This window comes from Talpa europaea (assembly GCF_964194135.1).
Source record: "Talpa europaea genome assembly, chromosome: 14".
Taxonomy (NCBI): domain Eukaryota; kingdom Metazoa; phylum Chordata; class Mammalia; order Eulipotyphla; family Talpidae; genus Talpa; species Talpa europaea.
Genome location: NC_140082.1, coordinates 29230901 through 29251362, shown reverse-complemented (window position 1 = coordinate 29251362; position 20462 = coordinate 29230901). Strand labels below are relative to the sequence as shown.

At 43.7% G+C, this 20462-nt stretch overlaps 1 protein-coding gene across 1 annotated transcript in view; it reads right to left on the bottom strand.

The window, feature by feature from the left end:
* BEND7 (BEN domain containing 7) overlaps positions 1-18925 on the bottom strand; it is a gene marked incomplete at both ends in the record, with an annotated part of 74555 nt that extends 55630 nt beyond the window's left edge. Inside the window, 2 exon segments of the mRNA XM_084253779.1 lie at positions 16509-16592; positions 18865-18925. Of these exon segments, the coding sequence (XP_084109905.1) occupies positions 16509-16592; positions 18865-18925 (145 nt within the window).
* Between the last annotated feature and the right edge of the window lie 1537 nt (positions 18926-20462).

Sequence of the window (20462 nt, the reverse complement as noted above, 5' to 3'; positions counted from 1 at the left end):
CACTAAAGGGTCCAAATAGTTCCTCTCAAATACTAGGAGAAGATGGCATGGGAGCCATGTTATAGAAGAGACTGAACTGCAGTCTGTCAACTGGGCATTGGGAGGACAGGCAGAAAAAAACCTGTGCCGCAGGTTTCTGTACCCAAGTCTCAAAGCACGAGTCTAAAGCTCAGGAATGTGAAGTAAAACTCTGTGCTGTGAGAGGACTAGAGGTAGCACCCTACTCCAAGCCCATGTGGACATACAGATGCTATCAAGGTCTCACCTGCCCGAGGGACAAAAGCTGTATTTACACAGCACATGCAAGACTGAGATTCTAACTCAGCAAAAAAGGTCTGAAAAGCATTCATTCATAGAACAGAGCCATGGCTTCAAGAAAGTCCTGTTCTCCCCCAATGCACTCTCAAGTGGGACCCCAGTAAAGAAAGAACAACAAAGCATGATTGAAGAGAGTATACCAGAATCCAGATTTCTGGGACAGTCTCTGGAGAATTCCCAGGGTACCATACAAACATAATCTAAATGCCGCTGAGAAGGCAAGAGGAAAAGTGTGGCTAAGCTATCACATCACGTTTAAATCAATACCACGATAAGGGGTATGCAGGCAGCACATGCACTGTCATAAGTCTGAGTACCCTGTAAAACTGAAAATTATAGGTGGAAAATAAGCAGCCCGATGAATACTTGGCATTTACATAGACAGGACAACTAAATTCCTTTTAGATCTATTTAGAAAATACCAGGTTCATTCATCCATTCAAAAGATATTTATTGTATTACTACTAAGTAAGAGATACTGTGTGACTAAAAAAGAGAAACAGAAAAAAAATTCAAAATACAGTCTTTCCTTTGCAGAGGTGTATAGTCAGCATGAGAGACAGCTCTGAGAACATGAAGGCTCTCTTCTAAGGCCTGGAAGAGGCATGGATCAGGGCAGGAAGAGGAGGCTTTGTTTAATCAATGCTAAGGACGTAAAGTTAGGACAGGTACTAAGACAAAATGCCATGGAGTCTCTCTGGAAATAGGTCTTTTAAAGCAAAAAAGGACAAAAAAGATGTTGAGAAAGCTCTAAAAGGCCAAATGAACAAAGAAATAGCAGGAAATGGGTGAAGGATCAGCTGTTCTCAAATGGGCTGTCAGGCTGTTTTTCAATGCTTCCCTCAAATAACACCTACAGACCAAGGAGAATAAACAGCCATGAGAAGTTTGGGGGCAAAGTCGTAAGAGGGAAATAAGGAACAATTTTCTCTAGTTGTCCTTATGTTTTATCTTAAAAAATAAATGCAAATATTGCACTCTGCCCCAACCACCTAACGGTGGAACAATGCTGGATACCTACAGTTGTATATCTGCCATCCTAAAAATCACTGGCCAGCCTGGAAGGGTGGCTGGGCCATAGGAGGTAAAGGGTTGTTGCTTTTAAGTCAGGCTTTCAAATGTCTCCGGCTATATTTCCTGGGAATATCTATGACTGAAAGGCAAAACCAAGAGATACATGATAAATGCCTTGGGCACTGCATAAATAACCAATGTTTGGGGGATCAAGCTGAAGAGGTAATTTTAAACTGGGAGGATTATGGCCAGCTTCATGAAGATGGGAAGATATGGGCCAGTCAATAAAAGATGGCCAGCATTTCTATAGGCACCTTTGGAAAAAGAAGGAACAGCACTCAAGGAAGATTAAGGGGAGAGGAAAACGAAGTGGGCAATGGTAAACTGACTCAATTGGAGTTAAGGTCTGAATGGACAAATCTGAAAACAGAAGGTCTTGAAATTCTGAGAGGAAATGAAAGTATTTCTTAAGAGACTGATATGACAAAACTAGAAATGTCCAACCAATTCAAAGGGTTTATCTACTAATCTTTCCCAACTGTTATTATATCATGGAAAACTAATTTTTATTTTACAATAAATACATAGTATTGCCCAAATAAATGTTCCCTTGATGTGTAACTCCAGCTGTCAAGAGATCAGGTTAGAAGCCACCATTTCAAGTAATGTTTTAGAAAAAATGGAGCTGAAGAGTTAAAACCCCAAATATATTGGATGGTCAATGATGAAGATACATATCAGCAATGGAAAGGACATGAAGATGTAATTCACAAGAGAAATATTTCAAATCTTGAAGATGTAGGCTCGCACTCACTGTCACCTGCTGTTGGTAGGGAAATTTTTTGGAGGAAAATTTGGAAATTCTACTTATAGGAATTTATCCTACAGAAATATCTGAACAAATACCTATGACACATGTACAAGGATATTCACTGAAGCATCATCTTACTAGTGAAATGTTGGGAACAATCCAACCATTTATCAATGGAGCATTCGATGAATGAATTATGGTGTATCAGTATAGTGAAATTATGTGTATCTTTACCTATCCGTAAGGAATGAAATAAGTCTTTTAATATTCATTTGAAGGTATGTACAAGATAAACTGTCAACTCTGTGACAGCTGAGATCATGATTATTTTATTAACTACTGGATAATGAGGGTTAACTGCCTGGCTCAAAAAACAGGCACTTGGGCCTCCCCGGTGGTGTAGCGGGTTGAGCTCTGAGCTGTGGAGCTCTCCGAAGCCTCTGCAGCATGGGTTCGATTTGCAGCTGGCCAGGGAGATTCCCAGATGGCATGGCAGACCTCTCCTGTCTCACCCACTGCTCACCTCAGCAGTGCTTTCAGTCCTTCTGCCTGTTCTGCTCCCCGCTCTGTCTCTGGTGAGTCCTTTCCCCTCCCGTGCCTCTGGCCTGTACCCCAGCTCTTGTATAGAAATGAATAAATCTTTAAAACAAACAAACAAAAAACCAGGCACTTAATTTGTGTGTAATAAATGGACATTTGTTTTAGGGAAAAATGTCGCACAACCTTAAATATCATAGTTCCAGCTTCCTTTTTTGTAACAAACAGTCTTTTTTTTTACACTATTTTGAATAGTGGTTAACACTGGAGAGTATGATTGGGGAAGGATCTTTTACATTTTACTTTATATCTTGTTTTCAACTTTAAAACAAGAAAAATTAAAATTGTCTCCAACAATTTTAACTTAAAAAGTTTTTAAATAGGGCTTCCCCGGTGGCGCTGCGGTTGAGCACTGGGTTGCGAAGCTGCCCGCAGCCTCTGCAGCGCTGGTTCGATCCCCGGCTGCTCCCTGGGCCACCGAAGGAGGGTCCCACATGGCGTGCAGACCTCTCCTGCCGCCCGCTGCTCCCCTCAGCAGTGTACTTCGGTCCTTCTGCCTGCTCTGCTCCCCGCTCTGGCTCTGGTGAATTGTCTCACCCTCCCGCGCTTCTGACTGTACCCAGTGCTTGTATAAATAAATAAATAAATCTTTGTATAAATAAATAAATAAATCTTTAAAAAAAAAGTTTTTAAATGAATATGGGTTACTTTGGAGGGGGGTTACTTTTTTGTAATAAAAAATAATCTAAAAGAATTACATGCAGTGTTTTCCTAGTGGTATTCTAAAGTTGGTTTCACCTTTCTATGTAAAAAACATCTTCTGTAATGCTACCCAAAGGGCAGGAGTATGTGATAGGTGTCCACAGATGGCAGCAAAAGAAAAATCAAGAAAGGAAGTATTGGAGTGTGGTGGATTTTGTAACCCACTTGCTTAAGTGTACTTGCTTAAGATTACTTTCTCTTTAAGTTCACTACAAGCTATGTGTTTTTGAAAGGAAGTACTAAAATAAATAAATAAATAAATCCAAACACTTAATCAATAAAAGAAATTAGGTGGGGGGAGAAGTAGTAAAGTTACATTTATTGGGGCCTCCCAACTGGTGCAGGGGTTAAAGTCTCAGCGGTGTCAAGCTATCACCAGCCACTGAAGCATGAGTTCCATCCCTGGCCAGGGAGCTAACCCACATGGCAAGACCTCTCCTGTCTCACCCGCTGCTCCCCTCAGCAGTGTATTTCAGTAGCTCTATCTGTTTTGCTCCCCACTCTGTCTCTGGTGAATCCTCTTACCTTCTGCACCCCTGTCCTACACACCAGTTCTTGTATGCATAAAAAAAAAAATCTTAACAAAATTAAAATAAAAAAATAAAGTTACATTTATTGAGCACGTACTATGTGCCAGGCCCTCTAGCAAGCACTCCACCTAGGTTTAATACTGAAAATAAGAGGCTGAAATAATCACTATCATTTTACCCACAAGAAAATGGACATTATGAGGTTAGAGATTTAGCTGGATCCATCAGACTCCAAGGTTCTTCTATTCACTATTCTAGTAAACCTCAAACAACTCCATTCACAGAGCAATCAAGCTGTCTATCTAGGAAGCTGCCACGTCATGTGCTATTTGACCTACTGAATAGTTAGCAGCTTCTCCATCTAGTTATGTTAACATGCCTGGTGGGAACAATGAGTTAATTGTACCAAACCTTCTTTATGGATTCCAACTATTTCAACCAAAGAAGAATACAGCTGAGCCATTTCCTTTTAAATTGGACACATAGTCCTAGTGAATCCTATTCTATAAAAGTCAAAGATTAAAACTTGGAAAGAGTAGAGTAAGAATTTGTCTTCATGAGTCTGCGAATCATATAGCAAAAGTCTTCAAAGGCTGACACTAGGCATAGAAAAATATAGCAAGATTGTAGATTAAGAGATGCACCCAAGTCCCTTGAGTAGTATAACAAAATTATGCCTTCATTCAGTAAGAGATAACATGTTCTTATTTACTGCTGGAAAAAGACAATCCTTTTCAACAGAATTTGAAATGTTCATCCTCTGGTCTACTATACAGAAACTTCCACAAGGATCCTAATACAGACATGTGAATCTTCCTTTTTACTGAGAAGTGAATTTATAATTCTACATCCTGGTTAAAATTTTTAAATACTCCAAGTTAAAGACACATGCTGTTGTACAGTTTCATCTTTAATGTAAATAATATTAATGATGCTGAGAAATGGATCTCATTCACATGAATTTTCTTCCAAGGATCTCAAGAAAGTGTTAAGTTTGGGTCCAAAGGCATGTGGAGAATGGTGGTCACCCCAAGCCTCCCATCAGTGAGACTAATGGGAAATGTTTAGGGTAAAACAGTAATATCTCGAATCAAAAAAGCTTAACTTTTTTGACCATGGTTCACAGCAAGAAATATACTTTTCATGATGACCTAAACACATTCCCACCTATCCCATCTCTCTTCTCTCTCTCTCTCTCACACACACCATGCTCATAACTTAAACGAAAGTTTCATGAATTTATCCTTCCTGCACGCAACGCACTCTGACATTTCCTAGTCCATGTCCTTACACCTGCTATCATTACTGCTGTGACTACTGTGGCTAGTATTGGTGACCATCTGCTCAACTGATTCCATGACCCACTTATATAAGTCACAACCACTGGTGTGAAAAAACACCATAAATGTCCAAGATTTTTAGGACACTGCCCTAGCAGTCTTGTAATTCTCCACACTCTCTGGATCCACAGATCCTGTCTCCTGTCCTCCCTGTGAGGACTCCAGCTCCTGTCCCTCTTAGGTGCTCCAGACCCATACATTCAATTGCCCCAGTTGGACATTTCAAAACAATCTTAAAATTGTGTCCAGAAATGTATTTTACAACAACCATCCCAGAGCCTTAAGAAATAGCAGCAACCCAGGTGTCCAACCTAGAAACCTGCATCTCATTTCTTTCCCCTCCCTCTCACAGCCAATCAATCATGACTCCTGCTTATTACAGCTTCCAAATTACTTGTGAATCTTTCTACTTCTCCCCACCATCCTCTCACGCCTCTGTGTACATTATCACTTAGTGGGGCAACTGTCAAAAGCCTTCAGTGTGGCTCCGCTCCAATGTATATATCCCACCCCAAATTCAGAGGTTGTATTTCAAAATACAAATCAAATTACAAGACACACACAGTGGAACGCCAGCACCTGAGGGCTGAGATCAGCTCCTTGCAATGACATACCAGGCCCTCCGATCTGGGTTCCTTTCTCATCTCTCCAGCCTTGGTTGGCTCTTGCCACATCTCCCTCTTGTTCTAAACTAGTGGCTCTCAGGTATGGCTGCACATTAGCACTACCTGGACAATGTTTTAAAAATACCAATGTCCCTGCTTCCCTTTGGGATGATTAAATCCAAATCTAATTGATGACTGTAATGGAGAGCCAGACAGCCCTGTGCTTTAGGTTTAATTCCCGACCGCCACACATCCTTAGTTCACTCTCATGCTTTTCCTCCAGGTGTCAGCTTAAATGTCATCTTCTCACAGGTCTCAGACCTTTGCTAAGACGTTGGATGAGGCCCCGTTCTTCACTCACTTTAAAATCCTTCATTTCCCTATCCTAACCCAGTGAATCTTATATTCTTCTAGCTTGGCACTAATGGCTGCTCAATAAATATCTACCAAGTGAATACCAAGATAAGTAAGTTCTGATATCAGATATAATGAAAGCTACAGTTGAGAGCTGAAAAACAACACTAACAATGTGTAAGACGTAAATAAACAGTGGTCACTTGTGTGAAAGAAACTCCCCCCATTTCTGTGAAACACGTGGGTGGCAAGCAGAAGCCACTGGATGCTTCTGCTCAATCACATCTTCATAGGAAAGCTTCCCCAAAGGAACGTATCTCATTGTCCTCCTCTTTCTAGCTCAGCAAAGATGATGGACGGGGTCCCTCCCTTAGTGGACAAAGGAGAAGATAAACTGCTTGACCAAAATGACCAGAGTAAGAAGAGGAAGCCAATCAGATCTGGCCACAGTTCTGCCGATGCTACTCTGGGCACCATGCTCTCCCTTCGGGAGCAGAGTTAAACAGTGGAACAGCTAACTTAGAGAGAATGCCAGAGCTAACGTCCTGCAGCAACTCTTTCTCTATCGTATTTCACATGGCGCTTATTAAGGTGCCCATTAAAGTCTTCCGAGTAATTGAAAAAATTATATATGTGCAATGAGAATGAGTTAATGTTAACAGAAGAACCTTAACTTCTGCATCTCCTGACTTCTTACTTTTAAGTTGTACCTTAACTTTGCATTTTTGTGGGGTTCTTTACATTTTATATGTAGGTGTAAAGTCATATTTGAGATATAATTCCATTAGCCATACAAGCAACTTCATAGGCTATTATGTTGCATCAACTTTTTCTGTAAAAATAAATTGTTAAGGATATTATTCCTGGAACAGAATAAATTCTTGGAATTACTGAGTAACTTATGTACCATACTACTGTTCCAAGAACACATTACTTATTTTATCATGACAAAGTAAAGTTATTAATCTTCTGGCTTCCATTTCAACAATGAGAAATGCAGTGAGATGCACAGACACCTGCATTACATTTCAGTTCAACTTTATATCATCCATAAACATCTCTGCTTTGGACACCTCGTCCAAACAAATGCTCACAGAATACTCTATGTAGCATTTGATTTTATGAAACTATAAAAGTTCCTTGCTGTTAATTACAGAGACAAATGTCTCATCACACATTTGGTTACCAGATAGCATAATTAGTTTTCACCATTAACCTTTCAGATATAAAATTTGATTTCCAAGTAAAAAAAACATTGTAAGGCCCCTGGAACTCAAATAACACAGTCTATTTGTACATGTTTGGGGAAAAAAATGCAATACTAAGAAAACAATTTTATGGATTTTTATTTACAAGGATACTGATTGTCTGGAATACTGAAAGAAAATCTGTCTAAACTTCTTAATGAATTTAAAATATATGCTCAACTATGCATATAAATAAGCTATCCTTTGTATAGAAGGGAGGCGAGGCAACCTGACCGTGACTGGAATGTGTCTTTTGAGCCGCCCTTCTCTGTGAGGTGATGCAGCTGAGCTGGTCCACACACCTGTTCCCCCTTCACATGGCATCTGAAAGAGCCCGAGAAGGGCATCCCGTCTATGGTAGCATGATCAGTCTTTTCTGCTCAAAGCTAAATGACCCACAGCCTTGGCCTAAGGACCATGCTCCAGATCACATGTTGGGGGGCAGTTTTGAAGGTTACAATGACCAGATGGGGTGCAGCCAACATTTACATATATTTATGCTGCATATTTATATAACATTCAGTGAGTGGGATGGAGACCTCCTACAATGTGCCGGACAGTCTGGCCCAAGAAAAGTGTCTTCACTCTACAATGACTCTGCTCAAGTCAACTGATATCTGCCAACAAATGACCTTTTAACATGTTTTAACATGGTGCTCATTTGTTTGTTCAAAAATAGTTATGAGAGTCAACTCTGTGCCAATATTATGTATTGGAAAGCTAATACAGGTAAAGAATTCAAACTGAGACTCAAGGAGTGAATAAAGGCTAGGATAGATGAGGGTGGGGGAGATTATTTAGACAAGCGGGGGGGGGTGGGGGGGCGAACAGTCATTGCAGGCAGATACCAGAAGAGCAGGTGCCAGGGCCAATCCCAGAGGTGTCTTCACATCTACCCTGTGAATCTGTAGGGCCCGAGGGAGGAGGGATGTACACACAAAAGGCCAGTGGTGCATCCTGTTTCAAAGTTAAACTTTAAAAGGGTGGCATGCCATTAACTCAATGAAGAAGAAAAACTACAAAATGAAAACATTCAATTGTAGTATTGATGTCTTTTACCTGAGAGGTGATGCCCAGTTAGCTACTTTGAAGGTGAAGGATGTGTTCATTGCAGAGCTATAGTGGGAGCTTAGAGCTGAATAGTAAGATTTCAAAATGGATGATTTCACCCCTTTACTTTAAATTTAAAATTGGACTCCTCTTGTTCACCAAGCATGTGTAGTCATGTATCATGTGACTAGCATGGCACTGGGTGGTGGGGACAAAGATGATCCTGAAGGTGGCTACAGGCCAGCAGGAGGGATAGAGGTAAGCTAGCAATGCCTTCGCTGTGACAGACAGTGCAGGATGCTGTGGAGGGAGTGATGAGTGGAGAATCCAACAAGACTACCTGGAGGAGGTGACCTCAACTTGGAGTTTTTAGGGATAAGAGAACCTAGCAAAGGAGAAGCAGCGGGGGCAGATGTGTGGAATTCCCAGCAGAGGTGGGCTTGTGCATCACCAAGGGGAGAAAGTGCCTGGCCTAAGGCATAGGAAGCACAGCCCACTGTAGGAGAGAGTGATGGCTAAAGCACAGGAGGGGGGAGGCAGTGTTAGGAATAAGCACAAAGAGCAGACAGGTGGAAGTTCACACAGGTCAGGTTTAGGAGGCTGGTCCTCACCTGACAGTGAAGGTGTTCAGGCAGGGAGCAACTCAAGTTGCACACATTGTTCTAAGGAATCCAAAGGCATCCTCTGAATAAATCATTGTAGGTTTGGTGTGTGCCCCCTCCCCCTGCAGTTACATTGTTTCCAGGTAGTGCTCCCTCCAAAATCTGTTACTTAGAAGAATAACAGACTTGCTGTGTAAACGTCCCACATTTATTTTTAACACTGAGATGCAAAACATACTGTTCCAAAATCTTTATTTTATCTTATAGATGGCCATATTATTTTCTTCCAAAAGTAAAAAACCCATATCCCCATGGGAACCAGAGAAGCTAAATTGTTAATACATCCCTTTAGATTCTGTCTTTGTGGGGATTTTTTTTTTAATGATCTGGTCATAGTCAGCAGGGAAAACCAACATGCCAACATATCACACACGTTACTTGGCAGGACGGTTGTGGGGCCACACCAAGCCTTTGTGAGACACGGGAAGGGCCACTCTTTCTCCACACTGCCTCACAGGTCTGGGGAAGAGGCACCATCCAGGCAGCTACGTATGGGCCCTGTTCCCTCAACAGCCTGCCATTCCCCAACGTCTGGGGTGGTTTCAAGCCTGGCTTTATTTTCTTAAATTAAGGCAGGGAAAGTTGCTTCATGTGGAACCTGAGAACCAGACAATGCCAAAATAAGTGTCCAAGCATGTCACTATCACCGTAAGCACCTCTATGGAGAGGCCCCAACATACAGCAGGCTCGGGAAGTGGCAGAAAATGTCATTCTTTCATTTGGGTTTTAACATGGAGCTGCCCCAAGATTTCACACTGTACCTCACAAATCAACATCAGAAATGTTGAATTTCAACACCAGTTCAGAACATTACCAATGCTGCTTCCAGTTAAATTATGTATGTTTTAGCTTGGCTTTTGGCATAGTCATATATTTTATTTTATTTTTTAAAGATTTATTTATGCATACAAGAGTTGGGGTATGGGCCAGAGATGCAGGGGGTAAGAGGATTCACCAGAGACAGAGTGGGGAACAGAACAGGCAGATTGAGTGAAATACACTGCTGAGGGGAGCAGCGGGCGAGACAGGAGAGGTCTGCTGCACCATGAAGGTTGCTCCCTGGCTGGCCAGGTATCGAATTTGGGTTGCAGAGGTTGTGAATTGCTTCATAGGACAGTGTTTAACCCCTTGCGCCACCAGGGAGGCCCATAGTTGTATATTTTAAAACAAACACTCAGGATCCTGTCCAACAACGTCCAGCATATTCATGCATTTAAGTAACAAAGACTTGAGCACCTATAACATGGGTGGCTATTACTCGGTGTGCTAGGTGAAAGGTGCTCCCCAGAATACAATCAAGCTCTCACATTTGCTGTGAGATCTTAGAATTAGGGGAAATGATGCAAAAACAACCACAATTCAATGTGGTAATGTTCAGGTTCGGGGTAGCTTGTGGGGTGGTTTGCAGGGTGATCTGGAGCGCACAATAATGTCAGTTACAAAAATCAGTAAACATTAAGTAGTAAGTGGCAAGTGCCAGAAAAGAGCGACATCATTATTTAGTGCAAAGGTGTGCAGAATAAAAGATAACTTCTAACTCAGAAGGGTGATGGGATAATAAAAAATAAAAATATAGCCTTTTCTACTTTGAAAAAGTGTTTTACCAGATAGGGAATGCTATCTGGAATTTGCTGAAGCATGTTTAGGTCCAACATGATTATTTCATTAGTGAAGATAAAGAAAACCCTCAGGAATTTTGTCCAAGTTATTGTTTTTTTTTTTTAAATATTTATTTATTGATTGATTGATTTATACATACATTCATACAAGCACTGGGTACAGTCAGAAGCACGGGAGGGTGAAAGAATCCACCAGAGCCAGAGCGGGGAGCAGAGCAGGCAGAAGGACCGAAGTACACTGCTGAGGGGAGCAGCGGGCGGCAGGAGAGGTCTGCGTGCCATGTGGGACCCTCCTCCAGTGGCCGGGGAGCAGCCGGGGATCGAACCGGCGCCGCAGAGGCTGTGGGCAGCTTCGCAACCCAGCGCTCAACTGCTGCGCCACCGGGGAGGCCCTGTCCAAGTTATTGTTAACCTGAGATTCAAACCAAGGTTTTCTGACTTCTCTCTACTATCCTTTAGAAACTGAGGACTTCCAAGCCCAGGTAATATTTGAATTGTGCTTTAGAACTTGATAGGTGAGACAGGATTATAATAGATGGAGTCTGGAAATGCAGTAAGACCTGGAGACAAGCATGGGAAGAAAGGACGGAGAGAGGCACCTAGACAAGACTCTGAAAGGTGCTTTAGGAAGGAGGGATGAGGAACCAGAGTGACACAAGCAAATGTTTGTAGGACAAGAGAGGAGAGAGATAAGGGGAAAAGGTAAGCTAGAAACAGACAGCAGACAGCAAAGAGAGGAGGGAAAGGCTCAGCAAAACAGAAAGAATGTGGGTGGCCATGTCCAAATCCAGGCACTTATCTACGAGCTGCATGACTTAGACAAAGTGATATTTCCAAAGAATTTTTTTTTCCCATCTAAAAAGGGAAGTAATAATACTTTCTCAGAATTGGTGTAAGGGTTAAATGATGTGCAATATGGGAAATATATTTGTATAATTGATGTAACACCTAGTTACATCTGGCATAGTGGTGGTATGAACTTAATGAAAGCATGAGACAATGCCTCCCAAACTTTAAGCAGAAAGCTATACGTAAGAATGACTAAGTCTGTACCTACAGCTACAGAGATTTAAATGTTCACTTATATTCAAAGAAGCATCAGTGCCGAAGTTTCCTTAAGAGGACTTCTCAACATTGATTTTGCTCACAATTGTTTTTGAAGTCATTTTTTGACTTACAGCTATGCTTTTAGTGCTGTAAGAAACCTAGAAACCATCTAGAACAGAGGTCTTTAAATCATGCAGAGATCCCAGAGGTGCGAAAGCAGAGGATATGGAACATGGCACAAGACGCACTGGGTCTGTCTCCTCAATCTACTTCTAGCAGCCACACTCCCCTCCCACCTGCTACACATACTGGGGTTCCACGTGTGGGTGCATTTGAACAAAGCATTTCAGATGGTTTTGAGGGCATGGTTTTAGAGATAGACAGACCCTGGTTTGTATTCTGGTTTTGTCACTGAGTTAATTTGTGAACTCCTCAAATTACTCATCTGTAAAGTTGTAATAATAAAAGCTTTCTTGGGACAGAAATAGGATAACATACAAAGTTCTTAGCGCAGTGTCTGGCACACAGCAAGCTCTCCAGAAATGGCTCCTACTGTTATTGGCCACATTGCTAACCCCAACAACTGGGCCCTCTTGGACCTTCATTTTACTTGAGACTGCTTTTCCCTTGTGGAGCTCCAGCCACAGGTGTGGTAAAATCTCTTAGGAAGAGAGGTCTAGCACCCGAGCCCTATCAAGAGGGGGACAGGGCACTTAACTCCAGATAAAGAACCCCCCCATTTTATATATGGAACACCTACTTCTCATGGGGGAGAATTAGACGTGGTGAGGGGCTAACTCCCTAGTATGGAAAAGTAGGTAGGAATTTTTCAAGTACGTCATTTTTTGGGAGATTCTAGGAACCCTGGTGGGGACAGCTACCATCATGGAAGTCAGAGAAAAGAGATTACAAAATTCAGAGATCTCCACCCTGTTCAACTGGCATGGCTACTACACCTTGCTCCTCATCTCCTGGAAGTTGTGTAACTGAACTGAATGTTCTAAAAAGAACAACTCAAATGGGGCCAGGAGTGTAACTGAAGATCAATAAACAGTTGATGAATGAACAGGTGAATGATACTGAAAACGGACATTTCAAAATTATACACTATAATAGTAAACCTAAAACAAAATCTAATGAGTAGAGATTTTATTAATGTTTATATTATGGTGGTGAATAATAAATTAATCATCTCATTGAGATACTTTCTAAAAGTGCCATGCCATAGCTAGACTCTCCTGGATGATACTCGAGTTTGCCTGACAACACGACAGACATGATCTTTGGACAAGTTCTCCTATTTATGAGCAAGTCGCTTAACTCTGACCTTCAGTTATTCCTCATCTGTTAATGGGGATAACAACAACCACCCCAACCACCTTACAAGGATACTATAAAAGCGCTATGAGATGACAGATGTGAAAGCACTTTCTAATCTATAAAGGGCAACCCTCACTTTAAGTGGGCCATGGTGACTCTCACCCCTCTGCCATGGCTGGAGCTCCCCTCCATGTATCCAAATCTCTCCCACAGCTCAAGGTCTTTCCAGAGCTCTCCCCTCCATGCTAAATTTTATCCTTCCCTTCTAATTCTGCTCTTTCTCACTGACCTAACAATTTGTCATTTAATTAACTTTGTCTCAGATGGCTGCACTGGGATCCCAGCTATGGCACTTGCTACTTGCCGATCCCTGGCAGACCACCATCTCTAAGCCTCATCTACAAAATGGGGATGACGACGATGCTCGCAGATCTGCTGTGAGGAGTATATGTGAAGTACTCAATTCAATGGTGTGCACACAGCCAAGTGCTCAAACAACTGTAGCTGTTATGATTACAGATATCCCTCCTGAGCCATTTCCTGAATTTGCCCTATTTTCCCAGCTAGATCTTAATCCCTGAGAGCAGAGTTCTAGTCAGTCCTATTTATTTTTCTGACTACCTCCAACCCCACTCCTATTCCAGGAAAGTGCTAAGTTCATTTCTTAAAACAAACAAACAAACAAACAAAAAAACAAAAAAACAAACCCAAACAAAAACCAAACCTACTGAATTGACAAAAATGAATTGTTTTTCATTAAACACTGCTCAAATTGTTATTGTAATCCCATCATAGCCAGTTTGAGAAAGTCAATGTAATGAACCTCTTCTGAATCTGTTACCAAATTAAAAATGTGTGTGTGTAACTCCCCAAGCTTTCAGCCAAGCCATTCCCATTATTGAGCTACCCTATCCTGTTGGATGTGCTACACCAGACAACAGTGTGAAAACATTCCAGAGAAACAGATTTGATGTGGGAACCTCAGCCAAACTGTAGAGCACCTTTTCCTCCCTGACACACGAATTTTAATCCTGTAGGTGCAGATAGAACCAAAGGTAACACTTCTATTTGAACACAGAAAATCTTATACAACATCTTGAGTACTATGTTCTGGCATTTTGCTCACCAACTCCCTTGGATGCCCTAAAGATCCACAGAATTATACACCATAATAAGTAATATTTTGGACAGGCTCGAGCAACTTACAATACAAACATGACTTAAATCTATGTTCTGACAAGAGTACTATAAGCTAAAAAATGTCCATTTTATGACATTGTCAACAACAAAATTCTTAACTTCATATGTTATCAGTAACTATTCCCAACTGCTCTAGAAATTATGTTTGCATAATCACCTGCTCTCCATCAATTTTTTAAAATTGATCCAGAGATCACAAAATAAAAATGTTCTCTGGGAACCATTATCACACTTTCCCCAGAGTGAGCAAGAGATTGAGAAATAACTCAGGCACATTTTAACACTGTTTCTCATTGTCTCTTGATGGGTAAGGCTTGATCAGTCATTTTGCAAGCTTATCCCAAGCCTGGTTTTCATGGACGTTCTCTTATCTTCCTGAATTCAGCCTGGGAAAAAGGGAAACAACAACGTCTGTCCCTGTCAAAAGCACAAGTGTTTTCCGTGTCATCCTCCACTCTCTTGTATCCAGAATAACCTACTGTATTGGAGTCCTTCCTTACTATTTTCCAAGTTCCCAGCAGAAGCCTGCTTTGTTGGAGAACAACTAATCAAGGACACCATGTTCTGTTTTTATGATAAATGTAAATTTTCTACTAGAAAGAAAATTCTTCATTTCAAACAGCTAAACTGAGCCGTATACAGATACAGAATTCCAACTGATCAAGTTTAGGAAACCGAAAATACAGAATTCCAACTAAGTGTAAGAAACTAAAAGGAGTACAATCCAAGAATATTCTCTTCCTGAGTCATATCATTTCACTAGATTATTAACCCTTTGGTTTTTAGTTCTTTGAACAGTAAACAGGTGCTGAGAGTAGCACTGGCTTCAGTAATATCCTCTCCCCGAAGGAAAGATCCATGAGGCTTCAACGACTGCTTGTGGGGGAAAGGCTGTAATTTCCCTCCTGTTTTACCTCTATTCTCAGAGTCCTTTGCAACCCACTCTTTCTCCTTAAAGCAAGAAAGAGCTGCTAGTGACAGAACTCTACACATGGGCTTTCACATTGTTTTAATTTACTCACACTGATCTAAGCAGCAACCCTGCTTCCTTAAGCACTACCACACCTCCTCAGAGATATGGAATTCTGGCCCTTTTAATCACTCCCGCGTGAACTTTCTCATCCATCTCTCTCCTTCTACAAGGGGTTGCACAGGTGCTGAGGATGGGCGACTTGGAAGCCAAACACCACTACTCCTAGCAACAAAATTCTAAATCAGTTCATTTTTGGCTCATGATCTGCAAATAATAAATTGCATATGCAAGGTCCTTCATGAGATTATTTGTACCAAAAACTACACATGGAAAGAGTGGCCACATTTTGGGCCACCTAGTTATCCTTCATGCAACGATACTTGTTGGAAGGCCTTAAAGAAGCTGCTTTTGCTCTGCTTGTCCCCAAGGTAAGCTGGGAATGAGGAGGTAAGAGCAAAGCATGGCTATTCTCTCTGACCAAAAATGTGGGTATGAAAATGAACACAAAGCCAGGAAAATGAGGAGTTGCTCAATAATAACTAGTACTATCAAGAGGTGGTTAGGCAGACAATCACACTTTTATTTTCTGTACGGTTTTGACTAGATTTAATTTAATTTTGTCATGGCAGGATTAGCAACCAGGCCACAGAGGTGAAGGGACATTATAATAAGACAGCACATTAATCCTCTATCCCACCCAAGGCAGAAGCAAAACCAAACAAATAGCAGCTTCCTGGAAATTGAATTTCTGTTATCCAGATGTCAAAGATGTAATACCCCAATTACACAAACTATTGCCAGTGAAGCATGCCAGCGAATATGCAATGTAAATGGGGTGAGCGCAGAGCGACAAAACTGCACAGTCAGCATCTGGCTCTGGGAGTGAGTGATAATTAGCACTGTGTGTAGACACTAATAAACATTTATGTCTGAAATTACAACTTTTAGCAATGTTAATAAGGGATATATTGGCAATCTGTAAAATAAAAGGTCTTGAAAAGAATGTCATACATAAAGCAATGGCAGACATTTCCCGTTCTGGCACAATCTTATTTTTTTCCCCCTAATTGCAAATGGTCACACTGTTTTGCTGAGAAATTAATTGACATAGGAACCTACCTAAAAAAATGGGTTGTGTCTCTTTGGCCTCCCCATTAACATCGTTGCTGAATTCTGAGCTCTTATATACCTCATGGTGATAATCTGGATGAGAAAACAACCGAAAATTAGAGTTCTAATGACCTGCAAGATATGAATAAGCAATAAGGTCTAGAATCTCCTTATGTACAGTATATGTAATCTATATTTCAATTTATAAGAATTTGATCAATCACAGGATTTGTAGTCAATATGTAAAACTTTGCTTACTCTGAGGAAGCACACAAACTTGAAATATTACTTTGACTTCAGAAAACAGCTTTATCACACAGTTTTCACAGTAAATTTGGCCACAGATGCCAATTACCAGGTTTCTTATCTTTCAAATGACAAGTTTGTTGATGAGAAAAAGAAAACCTTGTCCAATCACAGGCCAGGGGAGGATTCCAAATTTATCTCCACAACCCATTTTCATAAGTACACTGATAGTAAACTTTAGAGTTACCCGGAACTCTGTTTTCTCAGTTTACCCAGAAAGATCCTAGTCTTTAAGTAGCTTACAGGGAAGCAAACATGAAAAATACTGATTTGTCATTTCAAATATGGTATAATTTGGATAAGAAAGCCAAGACTCTCACCTTTCACACAAGTAAATCTTTTGTATTAGCTACTGTACTTTAACATGTGAACGTTTATTTTCTAAAAATGCACTTGGCTGAGTAGAGAGGAGAATCAGACTGATACTGTTTTTTAAAGGAAAAAGAAAAACTTGCTATGTCAGATATACTTTAAAATATGTTCTTACAAGTGTCTAATAGAGGTTACTATGCTTTGTCAATCTTCTATTTCTAAAAAAAGTAGGACTGCCTAGTTTTCTTCCCAACAGCTTTTCCATTTTTTTTGTTCTTGGACCTCACAGGACAAGGTCTATCTACAATACTACTCTCACTATCAGGATAAAGCAGCAAACTTCCTGAGGTCATAAGTAAGAAGGCAATCCACAATCCTGAATAAATCAGATAGACTAACAGACCAGTCAACATATGGAGTGACTTCTAAAGTACAAATGACAGGGTAATCAACACTGCTGGAAAAAATTTACATAGAAAGAGGGGACAGCCAAATATTTTGAATACATGAAAACTATTTCAGGCCTCTTTCATTAAACAGTAGCCAAACTAAATCAGGGGAAACAGACAGGACTATCAAATATTAAAAATGTCTATTATCAGACCATTTTCAGACCAACTGAAAGCAATCTTTACCAAATCTATATCAGTTTAGTTTAGCTTAACAGCTCTATTACTTGCTATTGCCTCCTAATTTTCATCAGCTTACATGTGCCTTCTTCAGGTTGTGAAAACACTAGGCTTGCTCTCTACTCTGATGGCAATGCTAGATAAAACCATCAGGAAAAGTGGACGGGTTCTGTGGTTTGCTGTTGACCTCAAATTGCTTCAAAAAAGATATTTAAACAGGGTGGTTCTAAACTCAGTATCAGAACTTGTGATTTTTACAATGCAAAAAAAAAAAAAAAGTCACCTGTCTCTAATTGAAGGCGACCAGTGCATTTTGATAGACATTTTTCTCTCTGCCCTTAAATTCTCATCGTTTTTTCAAAACTCAGGAAAATAAGGACTCTAACAAGTAACTGAACAGACAAGCCTACTCAACTTTCTCCTCCCCTGACAAAATAAACCCAATCCCAAAGCCTACGGTGCACACCTGTTAAATCCTCAGGAGCTGGCTGGAATTTTTTTTTTTTTTAATGATACTTATCTGACTGATAAGCGATGTGCTCTAAAACACCTTTCCAACCCAAATCACGTCTCCGGAAAAGATGTTGCATGTCAACAATTCTTATTTGGGCTTGCACACCTAACGAGCTCCTTCCTCGCTTTTGAAAGAACCGTCACCACCTTCTCCCCTTCTCTTCCGAGGGGGGGAAAATCCTGACCCCCACAACCATTGGTCGGGCTCCGCGCTCGCACGGCCTGATGGAAAGGCAGCTCTCCCCCACCCCCCAACCTGGCCGCAGGAGTGGAATACCAAAGAGGGCTTTCGGCTCCCCAAGTGTCATTGTTTGCTAATTTCCTGATGTGCCCTCCGACTTGTTTACGCGGAATAACCTCCTGCCTTCCCCCCACGAACAACTTTCCTCGCCGCCCGGCGTGTGCGGCCGCGGCCCCCCACGGGTGGGGACTTTGGGGGTCCCGGAAGCCGGGCCCCGGGACTTGGCCGGCCGGGCGGCCGGGGCGGGGGGCGGCGGCGGGCCCGGCGCGGGGCTGTTGACGCGGCGCCAAGTCCTTTCTCCGCCGCCCGCCCGCCGCCCCCTGCGCGGCCCCGGCCCCGGCCCCGGCCCCGGGCCGCCGCTTACCTCGGCTCACCAGTTTGAAGCTTTGGGATTTCCGGCTTCTTTTCCTCTCGGAGAACTCCATGGTGCCGGCCGGGGCCGGGGCGGGGGCCGGGGCTGCGGCCGGGGGGCGGCGGGCGGCGGGCGGGCGGGCGCGCGCGGCGGCCGAGGCGGGCGGCGGCGCTGGCTCTTGTCACCCGGCGGGCGGCGGGCGCGCCGGGACCAAGGTCCGCGCCTCGAAGCCGCAGGGGGGAGGCAGCGCCGAGGGAAAAACCACCTCAGCCCCCTCGGGGGCTGCGGCTCGCGGGGCGCGGCGGGAGGCGCTTTCCCGGGAGAAGTTGCCCCCTCCTCGTCGCCGCCTCCCGGGGCCCTCAGCACACCCCCCGGCCCCTGCCCGTGCCCGCCGCGCTTCCCCGCGCCGCCCGAGCCGAACTTTCCGTTGGGGAGCGAGTTGGGGGCGGGGAGGGCGCGGCGCGGCGGGCCGGTGCTGCCGGCGCCCTGGGCGCTCGCCGCGGGCCGGCCTGGGCGCAGCGCAGGACGCGGCGGCGGCGAGCGCGGCCCCGGGGACGCGGCGGGCGGGCCGAGGGCGGCGGCGTTGGCGGCCGCGGCGGGGTGCGAGCCGGGTCGGGGCGCTGACCGCCCCCGCGGGAGGAGGGGCGCCGGGGAGGAGGCGGCGCCGCCGGGACCCCGGGGCCACCTGCTGGCGGAGCCGGGCCGCCGCCATCCCCGGGGCCCCGGCCGCCGCCGCCACCCACCGGCCTGGCCGCGCGGCGCCCCGAGGACGAGCCGGAGGCCGCGCCGCTGCGCCCGCGGCCCGGCCGGCCGGTCCTCCCGCGGGGACGCCGGAGACGGCGGGCCCGGCCGGCGGCGGGGGTCGGGGCCCGGCTCCCGGCCCCGAGCTCGCCGGCCGCCGGCCGCCGCTCCCCGGGGCCGACCTTGTTATAAATAGTCGGGGTGTCGGGGACCCTTCTGGCCAGCCCGCTCTTCCCGACTGAGCCAGGATGTCGAGGGGCCAGAGTCTGGGTTTTAGGCAAGTTTTAGGGGGGCAAAGAAACTTACCCAGCTGTGCTCTGCAAGGAAACGAAAAAGATTTTAGGATGTATTGGGGAGTACAGAAGAGTGAGCTGCGATTATTTGCCCCAGTACAAAGAGGGTCGCAGGAAGACCTGGAGTTATAGGCAAGGAGGGAACTTGGAACGTGGTGGTGGGAAGAGAAGAGGGGTGTAGCGTTGGGGGGTGCTCCATTCCTCTGAGGACTCTTAGGGAAGAAATGGCCAAGGAAGGGCGGCTCAGAGCACGCTGCCACCTGCACCAAAATATGCCCAAATAATTCAAGGCAACAGAATGCTTTTTGTTAGTTTTTAATAATATTTATTAGTTTTATATACTATGAGGGAGCGGAGAGCGCACCTTTTCTTTCTCACAACATCTTTAGGGTGGGGATGGACGAATAGACCGCCTGGGAATGGCAGTGCAGAATGTGAGCCGACATGCTCACCCCGAGCTGTGTGAGCATCTCTAGACACAGATACAAAGAGAATAGAGAGTGGACAACTCATCCAGCACGACGCCAATTCAGGTAGCCCCAGAAGCGGGGAGAGGTAAATAAGGAGGGAAGGTGT